This window comes from Prinia subflava, chromosome 13 (assembly GCF_021018805.1).
Source record: "Prinia subflava isolate CZ2003 ecotype Zambia chromosome 13, Cam_Psub_1.2, whole genome shotgun sequence".
In the NCBI taxonomy this organism is placed as follows: Eukaryota; Metazoa; Chordata; class Aves; order Passeriformes; family Cisticolidae; genus Prinia; species Prinia subflava.
Window position 1 is genome coordinate 1,923,664 of NC_086259.1, and position 14,467 is coordinate 1,938,130.

General features: G+C 43.4%; 1 protein-coding gene across 2 annotated transcripts; it reads left to right on the forward strand.

The window, feature by feature from the left end:
* Positions 1 to 638: 638 nt before the first annotated feature.
* Positions 639 to 14,206, forward strand: CA7 (carbonic anhydrase 7). 2 transcript variants are annotated; one of them, XM_063410886.1, is made up of 7 exons: positions 639 to 831; positions 2,834 to 3,031; positions 7,899 to 8,017; positions 9,118 to 9,213; positions 9,455 to 9,517; positions 10,485 to 10,640; positions 10,924 to 14,206. In XM_063410886.1, exons 1-7 carry the CDS (start codon positions 792 to 794, stop codon positions 11,044 to 11,046), a joined length of 795 nt encoding a protein of 264 aa, XP_063266956.1. In that variant the 5' UTR covers positions 639 to 791; the 3' UTR covers positions 11,047 to 14,206. The 2 variants fall into 2 exon arrangements, with proteins under 2 accessions (XP_063266956.1, XP_063266957.1); XM_063410887.1 differs by lacking the exons at positions 639 to 831; positions 2,834 to 3,031 and adding an exon at positions 3,300 to 6,340.
* The last annotated feature ends 261 nt before the right edge of the window (positions 14,207 to 14,467 follow it).

The window sequence follows — 14,467 nt, forward strand, 5'->3', positions numbered from 1 at the left end:
TTACAGCTGCACATTGGGCGTCTCATTGTAGCCTCTCCATGGCTTTAGCAGGGTGCAGGCAACTACTCGATCATTCCAGATAACTGAGGCTTCACAGGTCAACTCCTTTCTCTGGAGTCTGTTATGTTCTGTCCTTAATATAACCACGCTTTTAATTTTGTCCATTTGAAAAGTTTCTTTAAAGTTGCAAAATTAAAATTAGATCGTCAATTCATCCTTACTTTGTGTGATTTGCACCTTGTTTAATTTTTTTTTCCCAAGATGATAATGTTCTCCATCTCATCTAAGCACCGATTGTGATTGATTACAGATCTCGTGAAAACACCATTCCTTTTTTGGAGCTGGCAGAAAGATTTCAGAAGAGAGGCAGTGATGTTTCTCCCTGCAGAACACAGATGTGAGAAGGGCAGGTCCCACCTCTACACTACTGTCCTGATGCTCAGAGCACCTGATGGCTTTTGCTTCCTTGGGGCAGACAGTGAGAAAACAGATATTTTTTTCCTAAATTTGATTCACGGTTTGCCTTTCTCTCTGAGTCCTGAGACTTCAGTTATCTGACTTTTACATTTTCCTTCACCTGTGCTGCCTTAGCAAATAGGGGGAGCAGGAGCAGAGCAGGAGCAGCAAGGCTGGAGCAGGGGAACACGGGCACGTTCCCTGTCCTGCAGGAATTGGTGTGGCTGCTCTGTATCTTTAAGGGGCTGACCCTATCCCACGGGGAGCCGCTATAAAGGCAAGCAGGCAGCAGTGCCCTGCTCAGGGAGTGGAGCCAAGCAGGGGCAGCTCCCAAAATGACTGGCCACCACGCTTGGGGATATGGGCAGGCTGACGGTAGGTTATGGCATTTCCGTGCTGCATCTCTCTGTCTTCCCCCACTCGTTTTTTTTTCTAGAGCTGTTGCCTGAGCCCTGCAGAGCTGCCTGCATTTTGATGTCTGCAAGAATCGAGTATATACAGCAGGTAATTCATTACTTTATTGATAATCAATAGCACCCGGGAAGTGGCACCAAATGATGTGCAAGTTTACATCTGCTGCCTTTCAGTGTTGCAATCAACATTCCTAAACTGAGGGAAGCAGTTTGAATGCTTTGGGGGTTTTTTCAGACTGCAGATATTACAGATGGGTCCCTTCCAAAATGTTGTTATAAAAAAGATTACCTGTGTCTCTCTCCAAAAGCAATTCTATTAGGTAAAGATTTAGTAGAGCAGTAATAGATCTCCTGGTTCTGTGCAGTTGCTGAAATGTGATATCTAGGCTTTCATCAAAGTGAATAAAATAAGCTATATGTTATGTATGTCTAGTACATCAATAAATTGTACAGATTAGTATCAGATCTCTTACAGAACAACTTATGCTTTCTGATTTGACAGTTTTTAATTTAGTCCTTCTCCTTTGCTCCCCACCTCCATGGATGTGTGTCACAGCGTGAGGGGGGATGTGGAGCTCCTGGAGGATTGCCACAGTAGTGTTTGATAGTGCCTGTGTCCTTTACAGAGAGGAACGACGAGTGGCTGGTGCTGGCCAATGAGACAATTGCACAACTTCCAGGAGTCCCTCTCCTTGCAGCAATTATTTTAGCTGCTCAGTGTCCAACAAGTCTTTTGCATAACCTTCAGCAGCCAGTCTCTTTCTTAACAGCAACTGAGTTTGTTTCTGTGAGTCTGAAAGTTAGTTTGACTACCAAGTGAAGCCAGTTAGTGCTAGTAGGTATTGTTATGTATTTGTGCTTGTAGCTAGGAGTAATAAAGCCATGTTTACTCTTGTGAAGCTTGTGAGAGCCAAATGATATTGCCTTAGCTTGTGTAAGAGCATTTAATTCCTAAATCTGCTTTACAGGCAGGCTGAGGAAAGATATTATTTTGTAAGCTTAGCTCTGCAGAAAGTGTCAAAGCCAAGTAACACTGTAACAGATCCCTGTTGCCTTATGTAAACTCAAGGAGGCTAAATACCTGTGGCTTGATTTTAAAAAAGCTTCTCCTTGTGCAAGCGTGTAAAACTGCTACAATGAAAAATATGCTTCTTGAGAATCACAAAGTACAATTGTTACTGTTATAGTTCATGCACAGAAGCAGCAGAGGAATTTAATTGCTTCTTTCACTACCATAGCAAAGTAGAAAATGAGCCATAAGAAGGAATTCTTTGATATGGATAAGCTTTTGTAATCTCAAATGGCTTAAGAATCTTGCAGCTCTGGCAGCAGGGTTCTGCTACTAAATTGGGCTTTCTCCCATCTCTGTTGAGGTCAGGAAGTCCCAAAGTGTTAATTATCATCCTGTATCCGTCACTCAGGTTAGAGAGATACCATAATGGGCATGAGTGAAGAATGGAGCTGTCTCAAAGATTTACTGCAGTCATAAAATGATTTTAAAAATAACTGCATAGTCAGTAGCTAAGAGATTGAGTCATCTGCATCTAATTTGAAGTGCTGGAGGTTTTACACTCTCTTTCCCAGGGAAAATTAAATGCTGTTTCTTTGGGGAGTGTGTTTGTGCAGGCAAGTGTTTACACCTGTACCCACCTTGGAACACCTTAGCAAGGTAACTGCAGCCTCCGCAGAGAGAGAGAGGCACAAGTGACTGGGGGTACAGCAGTCTGTTGATGTGCCGTGATCTCCTTGGTGTGTTCTGGGCAAGATACCTGAATCCCCATCTTGTTGCAGCCTGCTCTGTGCACACCAGCCTAGACTCTAAAATAATTTCTCATATTCGAACCACTGGAGTCACTTCACTTTTGCTGAGAAAGCTTTATTTCAAGCCTCATGAAAACCTGTAATGCCCATTCTGTGTATGGTGGGAAGGCAATAATGCTTCTTTGCTTTGTTTGCTGTTGAAGGCCCTTCCGAGTGGCACAAAGCTTACCCCATTGCCCAGGGGGACCGGCAGTCCCCCATTGACATCGACTCTGCACGGGCAGTCTATGACCCCAACCTGCAGCCTCTCATTGTCTCCTACGAGTCCTGCACCTCCCTCAGCATCTCCAACACCGGCCACTCCGTCATGGTGGAGTTTGAGGACACTGATGACAGGACAGGTGAGACTAACACAGCCAGCTGACTCCGAACACCAGTTTGGGACTTGGTGGGGGAAATAATAAGGTACACTCTGTATGCTGTAACTTCCATGACGTGTATAATTTCAGCTTAGACAAGGCATGTGACTGGAGCCATTTATATTTTGTCTTTACTTTAAGCCTCTCTAGCAATGCAGTATCACAGATCAGTAAGTGTTTCTTCATTAGGAAAAGCTCTTGCATCAGAAAAATGAGACGTTTGATTGCAGTCCTTTTCTTTTAGATGAGAATTGAAGTTTGCTGGGCATCTCTCCAGCACTGCCAGACCACATCCAGCACCCTGAGCAAGGATGTAAGCTCCTCCGTGCCCTGGTTCATGATCACCCCAATCAAAGATGCCAACTCACTGGTCAGCTCTGGCTCAGTGCCCAGCTCCCACCCACAGGAAGGGGAAGAGGATGAGCAGAGCTGGGTCATGCAGCGCAGTCATCATAATCATTATCACTGCACCAAGTTGTACCTGGACCGGTCCCTGTTGCTTTGCATTTTCCTCTTTCCTCCCTGACTTGTAGCACTTTGGTTTCTTCAGAAATTAGAAAATCTTCAGCTCATTCTGAGTTGGTAGCAGCCAACTTTGGATGTTGGACTGTCTGCAGTTGTACCTTCTTCTTGTCTCAGCCCTTGGCAGAGAATGTAAATTTTTTAAGTGATTGCGTATTTCTTCGGTTAGGTCTGTTTCCATGGTAGACTGTGCTCTTACATCTGGGCTACGGGGAAGAGCATTCAAATGGAGATAATAAAGCAGCTGATAAATGGGAAGAGTGCATTAAAAAAAAAAAAAAGGAACAATTTTTAAACCTATCATCTGATTTCATCCTCCTTTTGGGTGTGCTGATTGATGCAAGCTAAATAAGATCCCTTGATATTGAAAACAAATTACTTTTTCTGTGAAGTGGCTTGTCTGTGCTGGTAACCCTTTGAAATAAGGGCTAAAGGTTAATAGTCCAGCCATTTAGTTTTCAAATTTCTCTTCTGGAATGAATTTAAGAAGCTGCCCAATGGGATGGTCAGGTTTTCAAGCATCTTATCTTTACTGAATTTGCAAAGAAGACTGGGTGAGCATTTTCCATTTTTACTGCACAGATCTGTTCAGAATGTCACCCTATAAATAGAATTTGTAAAACCTCTCTGGAAATATTATCTTAGCTTGGTAACCACTTTAATGCAATTTTCAGCTGAACTGTATCAGTCTAACAGTGAACTTTTATTCATCTTTAGAAGTTTAAGAACATCTATTACTCTGCATTTAGAGATACAGACTCAGAGCACCTGCCAGGAATGAGACCCTTTCTACACTAAGCATGTCTTGTTTCAATAACACCTTTTCAAGAATGATGACTACTAGGAGTGGAAAACATGATTTTAACTGCTTTTGGTTGTGTTGAAGTAGATCTAATGACTCAAAACTCAAAATGACACAAAGGAATTTTGACAGTAATCCATAATACCTAAATTTCTTAAAATATTTGGGATAGGTGATGCATTCTTTTTCTAACTTTAGAAAAATGTACTAGAAGTATTTATATCCTGTCAGGAGGCCAAAGGATGGTCGTGATGGTTCGTTTTGATTTCAGAGTGCAAAAAGAGGCAATGAGAACTTAGTTCAAGTAAAATCAATTGTATCTTTATTGATACACACAATTATGCGATAGTAGAGAAGGGAAAAAGAGAGAGAGAGAAAAAAGAGGAAAAGAGTGGCATAGCTACCGACTGAACAGACGTGAGTCCTCGTGACGCTGGTACCAATAGACCACCTTCGCAGTCCTCGTGGCGCAGGCCAATAGATCCGTCGTCCGCTGGGGAGGCCTCAAAGTGTGAGTCGCAGGGGGAAGCTTTTATAGTCATTTCAGAAGCAGGGGGCACCCGGCCAATGCAGGCAGAAGTGGGGGGCACCTGGCCAGCATGGGGGGAGCACCCAAGAGTAACTGTGAGGAGGCCTGTTGCTCTGGGAATCAGGTGCAACCATTCAGATCGGGCAGGTTTGGGGCAAGCAGGTCTGGGCTCTGCAGCAGGTACAGCACAGTCAGTCAAAGCAAACACGGCCAGGAACCATGACAGTGTCCATTGTTCATGCACGGGTCCCTGAGGAGGGCGTCTTGGTCCAGTGGGTGCAGCTGCAGGGAGAAGCCTGGATCTCTCCTCAATCAGGCCAGAACTCCTGTGCTGTGGCCCAGGGTCCATGGGGGTCTCAGCCTCTGACAGTCGTGAGGCAGATGAGGGATTTTCAGACCGACTCTTACATATCCTTAATTAATACTAAAACCTTTGGTTTGGCAAGGCCAGTTTCCTGCATAAAGGCCGGCTGGAAGCAAGCATATGTGGTAGCACTGTGCAAGCCCCAGCTTTTACTCTTTAAATAAAATGTTATGCACTGCACTGAGAACACAAGCTTTTTAAAGATATTAAATGTAATTTTAATTTTCTTAATGTGACACTGATTGGGTTTTGATGTCTGTTGGGCAAAGTGTATTTGATTTAGTGGCATATAAAATTACAGTGTGTCCTGGTTTGACGGGAAGTGAGTTTTTTCAGGATGCTGAGGTCAAAACAATCATTCGTCAGGTTTGAATGTTGGCACCTTTGGTGGCCACTCAGGGGTTGGACACGCCTCAGAGGACACAAGGGGTTAAAAGCAGGGGCTGCCAGAAGGACTTCCTCTTTTCTGGCTCCGCTTTCGGAGAGGAGCATCCTTCTCCTCTCCCCTGCCCAGCCTGGCCAGGCTGGATGGGGGAGGGGAGCCAGGTTGGCCTGGCTGAGGTAGGCCCGGGCCCCAGGGGGGGAAAGAGAGAGAACGGGACTGGAGCTGAGCCAGCCCCATCCAGGACGGAGAGGTGGAGAACTTTGGAGATGCCTTCTGTCCCCCCAGTCCCGTCCCGTCTTCACCCCCCCAGGGGGAAGGTGCCGAGCTGCTGCTGCGTGTGGGAGCTGCTGGAGCCTGCCAGTGCCTGAGCCTGTGGCCTTGCCGAGAGATAGAAGCTTTTAACTCTTTCTAAGGCAGAGGAGAACTGTTCTCAGACATTGAATTCTCATGGTGGTTTCAGAAGAGAGAGGACAGCCTGGGACCGAGATGGTAAAGCACGATGGAAAAGACCCCCAGATTGGCAGAGATTGAAGAGGAGTGGCCTTTTGGGCTGAACTTTTCTTCCATAATGTTAGCCATAGATGGACCCTGGACCCTCCTGAGTATAAATAAGACTGTATTTGGGTGGATGCATTTTGGCTCAAAACCAAAGACTTTGTGGCCTATTCTTGGAACCCTCGGCCCCAGGGGTAAGTGCTGGGGGGGACTGCTGTCCCAATATGAGAAGATAGCTGGTTTTTGGTACTTGGCCAAACATCCTTAAAAGAGCCCTATATGCAGTTTTGGTCCATGGACGGTAGTGAGAGCACTGGACATGGAAAGGAGGGTGTCACCATGGCAGGCTGCCCTGGGCAGGGCCATGGGTGATGTGGGAACACGGGATGGTGGACCTGTGTTTCCTGTGGGGGGTCTGTGGTGCGAGAGAGACTCCTCTCTCCCTGGATGGAATGAAGATTGTTTGGTTTTTTTTAAGGGAAGATGATTGTGATGGGAACCCAGGGTCGTGGAAGGATTAAGCAAGTAGATGAGGGTAATGTGCTAGTGTCAACTGTGTGAGCATGCATGGGATGGAAATTGGGGGGAGGAGAACTGTTCTGGGAGGTTTTCATTTCTGCTTTTGGGTGGTTGGGTTTTTCTTTTCTATTTTCTGTTATGTAGTTTAATAAAGGTTTTTTTCCTATTTCAAGTTTTAGGCCTGCTCTGCTCTGTTCTTGACCACATTTCACAGTCGTTCATTAGGAAAAACATACACTCATGGGTGCATTGGCATTTGGCCAGTGCCAACCCATGACACAGGGATTACTGATGCTGTTAATAAAATATCTTCTATGGGTGGCATCTTAAACATTCGTCTGTGCTTAGGTGTTATTTCTAAATGATGTATCAAGTGTCTCTGTGGCATTTCCTTACCTTTAGAAGGTGATTTGAGGTTGAGTGGTAGCGTGTGAAGTACCAGCTATTATATTTCCTCTTTTATGGGATCAGGTATTTAAAGGGAATGGAATATAGATAACCTCCACTGGAAGTAAAGATACTGCAAGAAGGAAACACTTAGTTGAATTGTCTACCTGATGTTCAGGGTATAAGGTTTCCTTGGAGCCGTTTCTTGTTTTTCTGAACAATCCCAGCTGTGCCAGCCTTTCCTCCCAGCAGAGCTGCTCCATCCCTCTGCTCATCCTGGTGCCTCCTCTGGGCTCTCTCCAGCAGCTCCAGGTCCTTGCTGGGCTGGCCCAGGGCTGGGGCAGCTCTGCAGCTGGAGTCTCACCTGAGGGGGCAGAATCCCCCTTCCCCTGCTGCCCACACTGGACTCAGCCCAGGGCAGGGGGTTTCAGGACTGGGGCAGGGCCAGCTCTCACCCACAGCACCCCCAAGTGCTGCTGCCAGGGCTGCTCCCTCTGCTCCACTTGTATTTATTGTGTTTAATAGACAGGTATAACCATAAGGGTAGTTACCACATCTTTGCATCAAATATACTTTTTCAAGAAAGCTACAAATTCTGTACAGGTAGCCAGACAGGGTTTTTAGTGTAATTTTCAAATGAGTTTAGGTGCTCTCCATTAGTAAATCCACCCCTCTTAAATGCCTGGATGATGCATTTTTTTCATGCTGGCAGCTGGGAGAGGCTGCTGGCTTTTTTCCACTATTGTGCCAACAGTGGTTAGTTTTACTAGCAGGAAGCTAAAAAGCCAGAATGTTTAAGCTTTCTTCTCCTTTAACTTTTTTTTGTTTTGTTTTTCTTCTGCCCAGCAATCAGTGGAGGGCCCTTTCAGAATCCATTCCGGCTAAAGCAGTTCCACTTCCACTGGGGGACCACACACAGCCAGGGATCAGAGCACACCATTGATGGAAAGCCTTTTCCCTGTGAGGTAAGGATGTGTTTTCACAGATGGGATTATTTCATGCAAGTGATGTTGTCACATGACTTTGTCTGCAGTGGAGGCAGGATTAGGATTCTGATTCCTTGCTCACCATAGGTAGGTCAGCCATCCCTGCCCTTCTCAGCTGGATGGGGAGAAGAAATATAAGGAAAGGCTTGTGAGTCCAGATAAGGGCAGGGAGAAGATCCCTCACCAGTTACTGACGCAGGAAAACACAAAAATCTATTAACAACCAAATCAGAGTAGGAGAATGGCAAATAAAAACTAAATCTTAAAATGCCTTCTCCTCACCCCTCCTTTCTTCCCAGGCTTAACTTTACTCCTGGCTTTCTCCACCTCTCCCCTGAGTGGTGCAGGGGCACAGGGAATGGGGGCTGTGCTCAGCTCATCCCAGGTTGTCTCTGCTGCTCCTTCTTCCTCAGGGGAAGGGCTCCTCACACTCTTCCTGAGCTGCAGTGTGGGGTCCCTCCCACAGGAGACAGTGAGCTCCATGAGCTTCTCCAGCCTGAGAGCTTCCCGTGGGCTGCAGTCCTTCCGGAGCTGCTGCAGCCTGGTCCTTTCCATGGGTGCAGTCAGTCCTTCCGGAGCTGCTGCAGCCTGGTCCTTTCCATGGGTGCAGTCAATCCTTCAGGAGCTGCTGCAGCCTGGTCCTTTCCATGGGTGCAGTCAGTCCTTCAGGAGCTGCTGCAGCCTGGTCCTTTCCATGGGTGCAGTCAGTCCTTCAGGAGCTGCTGCAGCCTGGTCCTTTCCATGGGTGCAGTCAGTCCTTCAGGAGCTGCTGCAGCCTGGTCCCTTCCTTGTGATCATGAGCTGGGGAAGCTTCTGGCAGTTTCTCACAGAAGCCACCCCTTTACCCTCCCACTCCCAAAGCCTGGCCATGCCACCCCCATGTGCGCTGCTACAGAAAATTTGTCTAGTTCCTGCCCACACTCATGGACCTGTCCAAAAGATCGAACTTCTTCATGTTTCCAGCAATGCCTTTGACACAAAAGTGTTCTGTTATGAACAAGTGTTAGTGCTGTCAATGATAAACCACGTTCATAACTTCTATCACAAATTTAATTCTTATCTGTTATTTTTCTTTAAAGCTCCACTTGGTACACTGGAATGCCAGAAAATATGCAACATTTGGAGAGGCAGCAGCAGCTCCAGATGGCTTGGCAGTAGTTGGTGTTTTCTTGGAGGTAAGAATTGCAAATATAGCATGTTTACATGATAAAAAGCATTATGCTGTAAAGTGTTTGAGGACTGTGCCACATATTTAAGAAGTGCTCAAGGAAAACAGATGACTTACTGGAAGCATTAATGCATTGCAAATTGCTGATAAACTTTGGTAGGAATGTTGAGATTTGGGTAAGAAAACAACACCTAATTAAAGGATAGTTGTAGTCCTTCTTATTTAACCTGTCTATTCCATTTTTTTAGATTGGAAAAGAACATGCCAGTATGAACAGACTCACTGATGCTTTGTACATGGTAAAATTTAAAGTAAGTTCTAAGCTCTTTAAATTTGCTTCTGGGATATCCTTTAAAAATCATGCTCATGTACATCTTTGAGACAAAAATGACAAGTCACCCACCCACAGATCTTCCCATAACTAGAACATAACTGTAGTTAAAGCTTTTTGTTCCCCTCCAAAGTTCATATTATTTTCCTCCCTCAGTGCCTCACTGGGCTGTGCTGACTCCAGTGGTCATCCAGAGGTTCTGCTTTTCCCAAAAAGTCTAAAATCAACAGCTCCCTGACTGTTGAGACTCAGCAAAATAATCCTTTTCTGTTGAGCCTCAGCTGGCACAAGTGGAAGCTGCTTGTTTGTCTTTGCTGCAGAGCTCTGTCAGGGATGATCGCACTGAAGTCCAGAGTTTGTTCCTGAGGTGTTTTCTGAGTGACTGAGACACTTTTGGATGCTCTTACAGGCTGAAGAGTGTTGCTCTAGACTGTGGTTCTTAAAGCAATCACTACCTTAGGCAGCACCTCCTTCTATTTCTACCAGTCTTTTGGCTGATGTACCTTCCTCTATCAATCCGACTTCTTCTAATTTTAGACTTGAAAGTTTGATTTTTTTTTTAAGCAAATATGCACCATACCAGACAATGACGGCAGGATTTAAATTTTCCTACTAAAATAGATGAGAAGTAATGAGACAAGGAATTGTGCCATGATATTATCTATAGCTCATGCTGAACACAGTTCTGCATTATTTTTGGGCCTGTTGTGTTTAGAGGTGAATTTTGGTAGAGACAATGATGCAAGACCTCAAAGTCCAGTAAGCCAGCATTAGACATCATACTTGCTATCTACTTTTGGCTAACAGTTATAAGACAGCCAAACCTTTACAGTCTTCTCCCCTCCCCTATTTTAGTGTTATTTAAACATTTTCTTCTCTTTAAAAAAGTTATTTTACATGCACTTAAAACTAAAAGGATAGATTTATAGTCTGTTTTCTTTTCTCAGGGAACAAAAGCCCAATTTAGAGGCTTCAACCCTAAATGTCTCCTGCCCTTGAGTCTAGATTACTGGACATACCTTGGTTCTCTTACAACCCCACCCCTTAATGAGAGTGTGACATGGATAGTGCTGAAAGAACCCATCAGAATCTCTGTGAAACAGGTAAGGTTGATACTCTCTCAGTTCTTGCAGCATTCAATGCTGGATAAGCAGGCAAAGATTGTTTTTATTTGAAATGAGGCTAAGTTAAAAGTCTGTAAATATTCAGCCTATTCAATTCCTCAAGGCTTCTGTTATATTCTATTAATACCCTCTGGGAGCTTTGCTTGAACCTGTTCCATTAACTGATTAAAATATACTTACTTATTTCCTTTTAGTCCTTTTTTAAAAAGCATTACTGTTGATTGCCCCCTTAAGCAATGAATTGTTTCCCCTGAACTTCCAGCTGGAGAAATTCCACATGCTGCTCTTCACTGGTGAGGAAGACCAGAGGATCCAAATGGCCAATAACTTTCGTCCCCCTCAGCCTTTGAAGGGAAGAATTGTTAGAGCTTCCTTCAAGGCCTGAAGAAAACTGATAATGGACCTGAGATATCCAAGAGCTTCCACATGTGAGATACTCTAAACAGAAACTCTAGTCTACAAACCACTCATGGAACTCAAGAGACAGGCATTTCCATGAACCCTCTGGTTGGAGGGGGACAATCTTCTGGCTTCCTATTTTATTTGAAGTGCCCATTCTTTGGAGAAATGGCATCTTTTTAACCAGCACTATTTTATATAAGGGATAGATGAGTGAACTAGGTTGTTATCCAAGACCTGAAATTCTGTAAAATTAAAATGACATTAAAATCCAACATGATATAAAGTAGAAAGTTGTGTAGTGATCTACTAGTGCTGATGGCCACAACTTCTACTTGTCTCATTTAATACATGAGGAAATAATAATCAAGAATTTTGGACAAATTTGACTTAAATTTTCCTTACTGATCTGTTGTTACCATTTGCTGAACTCTAATTTAAAGACTGCTTTCACTGTATTCTTGCTGCCTGATGACACAGAGTGTATGAGTAGCACTAGAAAAAAGTTCTTTACTCACCTCAAGTAGGCCCTGCTATGAAAATGAAATATATATTTTAAATCTACTGTTCTAAGGCGTTATCTTACAATGAGAAGTAACAATGTAATGCTGTGTTGAAAAGCAGAGCAGTTTACTGCAATGTTATTTAGGTATTTGTCCTTTCAGCCCATGCAGAATACAGGACCACAGTGCTCTGGTCAAGGTCAGTTTGGTTGAAGAGTTTCCTCTGTAGTGATCCAGGTGTGTTTTGTGGTCCTCAGATTCTACCTCAGCTCAGTGCTATGCTCTGCAATATGACCTCCTTCAGTGTCTGCCCTACTGAGAGCAGGTATTATGTTTCCTTTAGGGACCTAACACAGGTAGATCTTGTCTGCCCTGAGTGTGCATTGCTGCACAGACCCTCCCTGTCCCAGGGCTGCCTGGCAGGGATACTCCCTGCACACATGAGGCTTCAGCACTCCTGAGTCCTTTTACCTCTGCAAAAGTTGCTTTAGAACAGCCACGTGTTGGTTCTGCAGCTTAGTGACAAAATTCCTACTGGTTCTCAATACTGTGATGTTCTCTGCGACTTCCCAGTCAATTCCCAGCTCCTTTAGTTCTGGGCCTCACGTGGCCTGTTCTGTCTGTGTAGTTCAGGTAGAAATTGCTGATGTTGATCACTTTCCATCAGCTGAGATGGAGAAATAAAGATGTACAAGACCAAGGCAAGTGGGGAGAAGCGAGAACAGCAGTTGCTGTGGCTGCTCCCCTTTCTCCAGGGAAGGATGACATGAGACTGTGGAGCACAGCATAAGGAGTGAAAAACTGGAATTCTGCTCCTCAAATCTCCATGGTTTTTCTGGTACACTGACCTAAAACTTTTTTTCTCAATTTCCTCTTATGTAGAAAGAGGGTAACACTGACCTCTACCTCACAGGGCTGTTGTGAGGGCTAATTCAGCTTTGTTGTAGATGTGAGATTCTTATCCAGCAGATGCTAAAGGCAATGGAAAATCCTTACAAAATGTAATGGTTTCAGCTATTATGAACTTCGCTAGTAATGCAAACTGGTATTGTAGAAACTCTATTTAATGTATCTTATTTATTTCATTTGTTAAAGAAATTTAAACTAAAATCACATGTGCATATCTTCATCCTTTATTTTGAGAAGACGCACCTCTCCCTACTTACAGCATTATTTTTTCTTGGGATTTTCATTATTAGAAATTGATGTTTTCAATGGCTGCATCTCTTTTGGATCAAGGAATGCTTTGATTGTTTGTCTTTTGTTCTACAGAAACCTTGCCTGAGCTACTGTGGAATGATCTAAGTAAAGATACAAGTTAACTCTCCCAAGTTTGTGGGCATGTTTTTAAATCCTAGAAATTATTTCTGACACCTCTTTTTAGTCTATATCACAGTTCTTACCATCTTCTGGGATTAACAGTTTCTGTTTCAGCTTAATCCTTTCACTTAAGTTCTAACATACTATATACCTTGAATGACTTCTTGCCCAGAGTTAAATTACTATCATAAATCTTATGTCCCTGCTAAAATTTACATGAAGAGATGCATTCTAAAATGTAAAAAGTCTTTAAAAAACCTTTGCATTTGGATAGCCAGAAAAAAAAAATTAGGGGCAAATTTAAAATACTTTGATTAAAATATAACCAATATTATTTACCATATGTACCATAATCAAGCTATCCCAGTACTGCTGCATTAATATTAGTACAGGTGTTCACAGAGCAGGTCAAGACGATGATTTTCAGTGTTTTCCTCTAATTTTAGGCATAGGGGTAGGTTTCTGCTCCCTGTCTCTCACAGGAGGTAAAGAGGGCTTATGCACTGAAACTTTGTCCAGTTTTCCCCAGCTCCAATGCCTCAATCCAAAAGAAAAGTTTATTTATGCCCAGAACGTGTCTGTGCTGTGACCCTGCACACAGTACTTAAGCTTCTTAGAGGGTGGTTTATTCATGAACAGCAGGAGGATAATGTTTAGCTTACATGGTTATTGTAAAAGCTCAGACATTGCAAAGAGCTTTAAATGCTGCCTTGTCCCAAGGTGTTCAGTTCCAGGGAGAAACTAAACTGTACCTTCCTGCAGAAATAAATTTCATTTTGCTTATAAGGTTTTTTGGTTGTTTGGGCTTTTTGGGTTTTTTTGCAGCTGATGGATGGAAGAACAAGATTTTTTTTTTACCACGGGGAAGTGAAATATAAAAGGAAGAGTTTTATATTCATTGTTGTTTCTTGAGACCCTGATCATCCAAAAAAACCCCACAAATATTGTATTGGATAAACACCTATTTAATGCACTTCATTTATTTTGAGACTGAAGGATTCTAAACATGAGGTGTCCTTATCTTTAAACAAATTGTTGTGTTGAAGGAAAAATGGGAGTCAACTGTAATTATTCCAGCAAGAATTCACTTACCTTCTCCTGGGACTGCAGCTGTCCTGACTGAGAGAACAGAGGCCGCACATTTAGGACAGTGACTGAAAAAGTCAGTGGTAAAAGCTGGATTAAAAATGCCATCTAGTGGCTCTCCTACCCATTCTTGCCACAATGCTTAAAACAATTGTTAAGGCCCATTCAGTCAAAATACAACAGATGGGAGAATTTAACTATGACAATAATAACTTGTAAAGATACGAGTGATTGTTACTGAAAACCCCTTGCTGGCTCTGTATATGTAGTCATTGAAATTCCTTTCTCAGATAAAAATCAGTCTGACAAAAGAAACTTGATAAACCAGTTACAATTTTTTTGTTCCTCATTTCACTGCTGAACAGAGAGATCGTTTGCTTGGTGAGCTGCATACTCTCTTAACTTTAGCTTTGAAACTTTAAGTGCTGTAGTTACAGTTCAGCTTTGGGGTTTTCCCCCAATCTCTTGCAAGCAGAAAGGTTTTTCAGCAGTTTCCAT

What these genes read in the sequence shown, in the direction of transcription:
- CA7 (XM_063410886.1), top strand. Translation starts at nt 792, where the DNA reads ATGACTGGCCACCACGCTTGGGGATATGGGCAGGCTGACG. An exon ending in GGGATATGGGCAGGCTGACG is followed by an intron (nt 832 to 2,833) that starts GTAGGTTATGGC and finishes TTGCTGTTGAAG; the next exon opens with GCCCTTCCGAGTGGCACAAA. An exon ending in GAAAGCCTTTTCCCTGTGAG is followed by an intron (nt 8,018 to 9,117) that starts GTAAGGATGTGT and finishes TTTTCTTTAAAG; the next exon opens with CTCCACTTGGTACACTGGAA.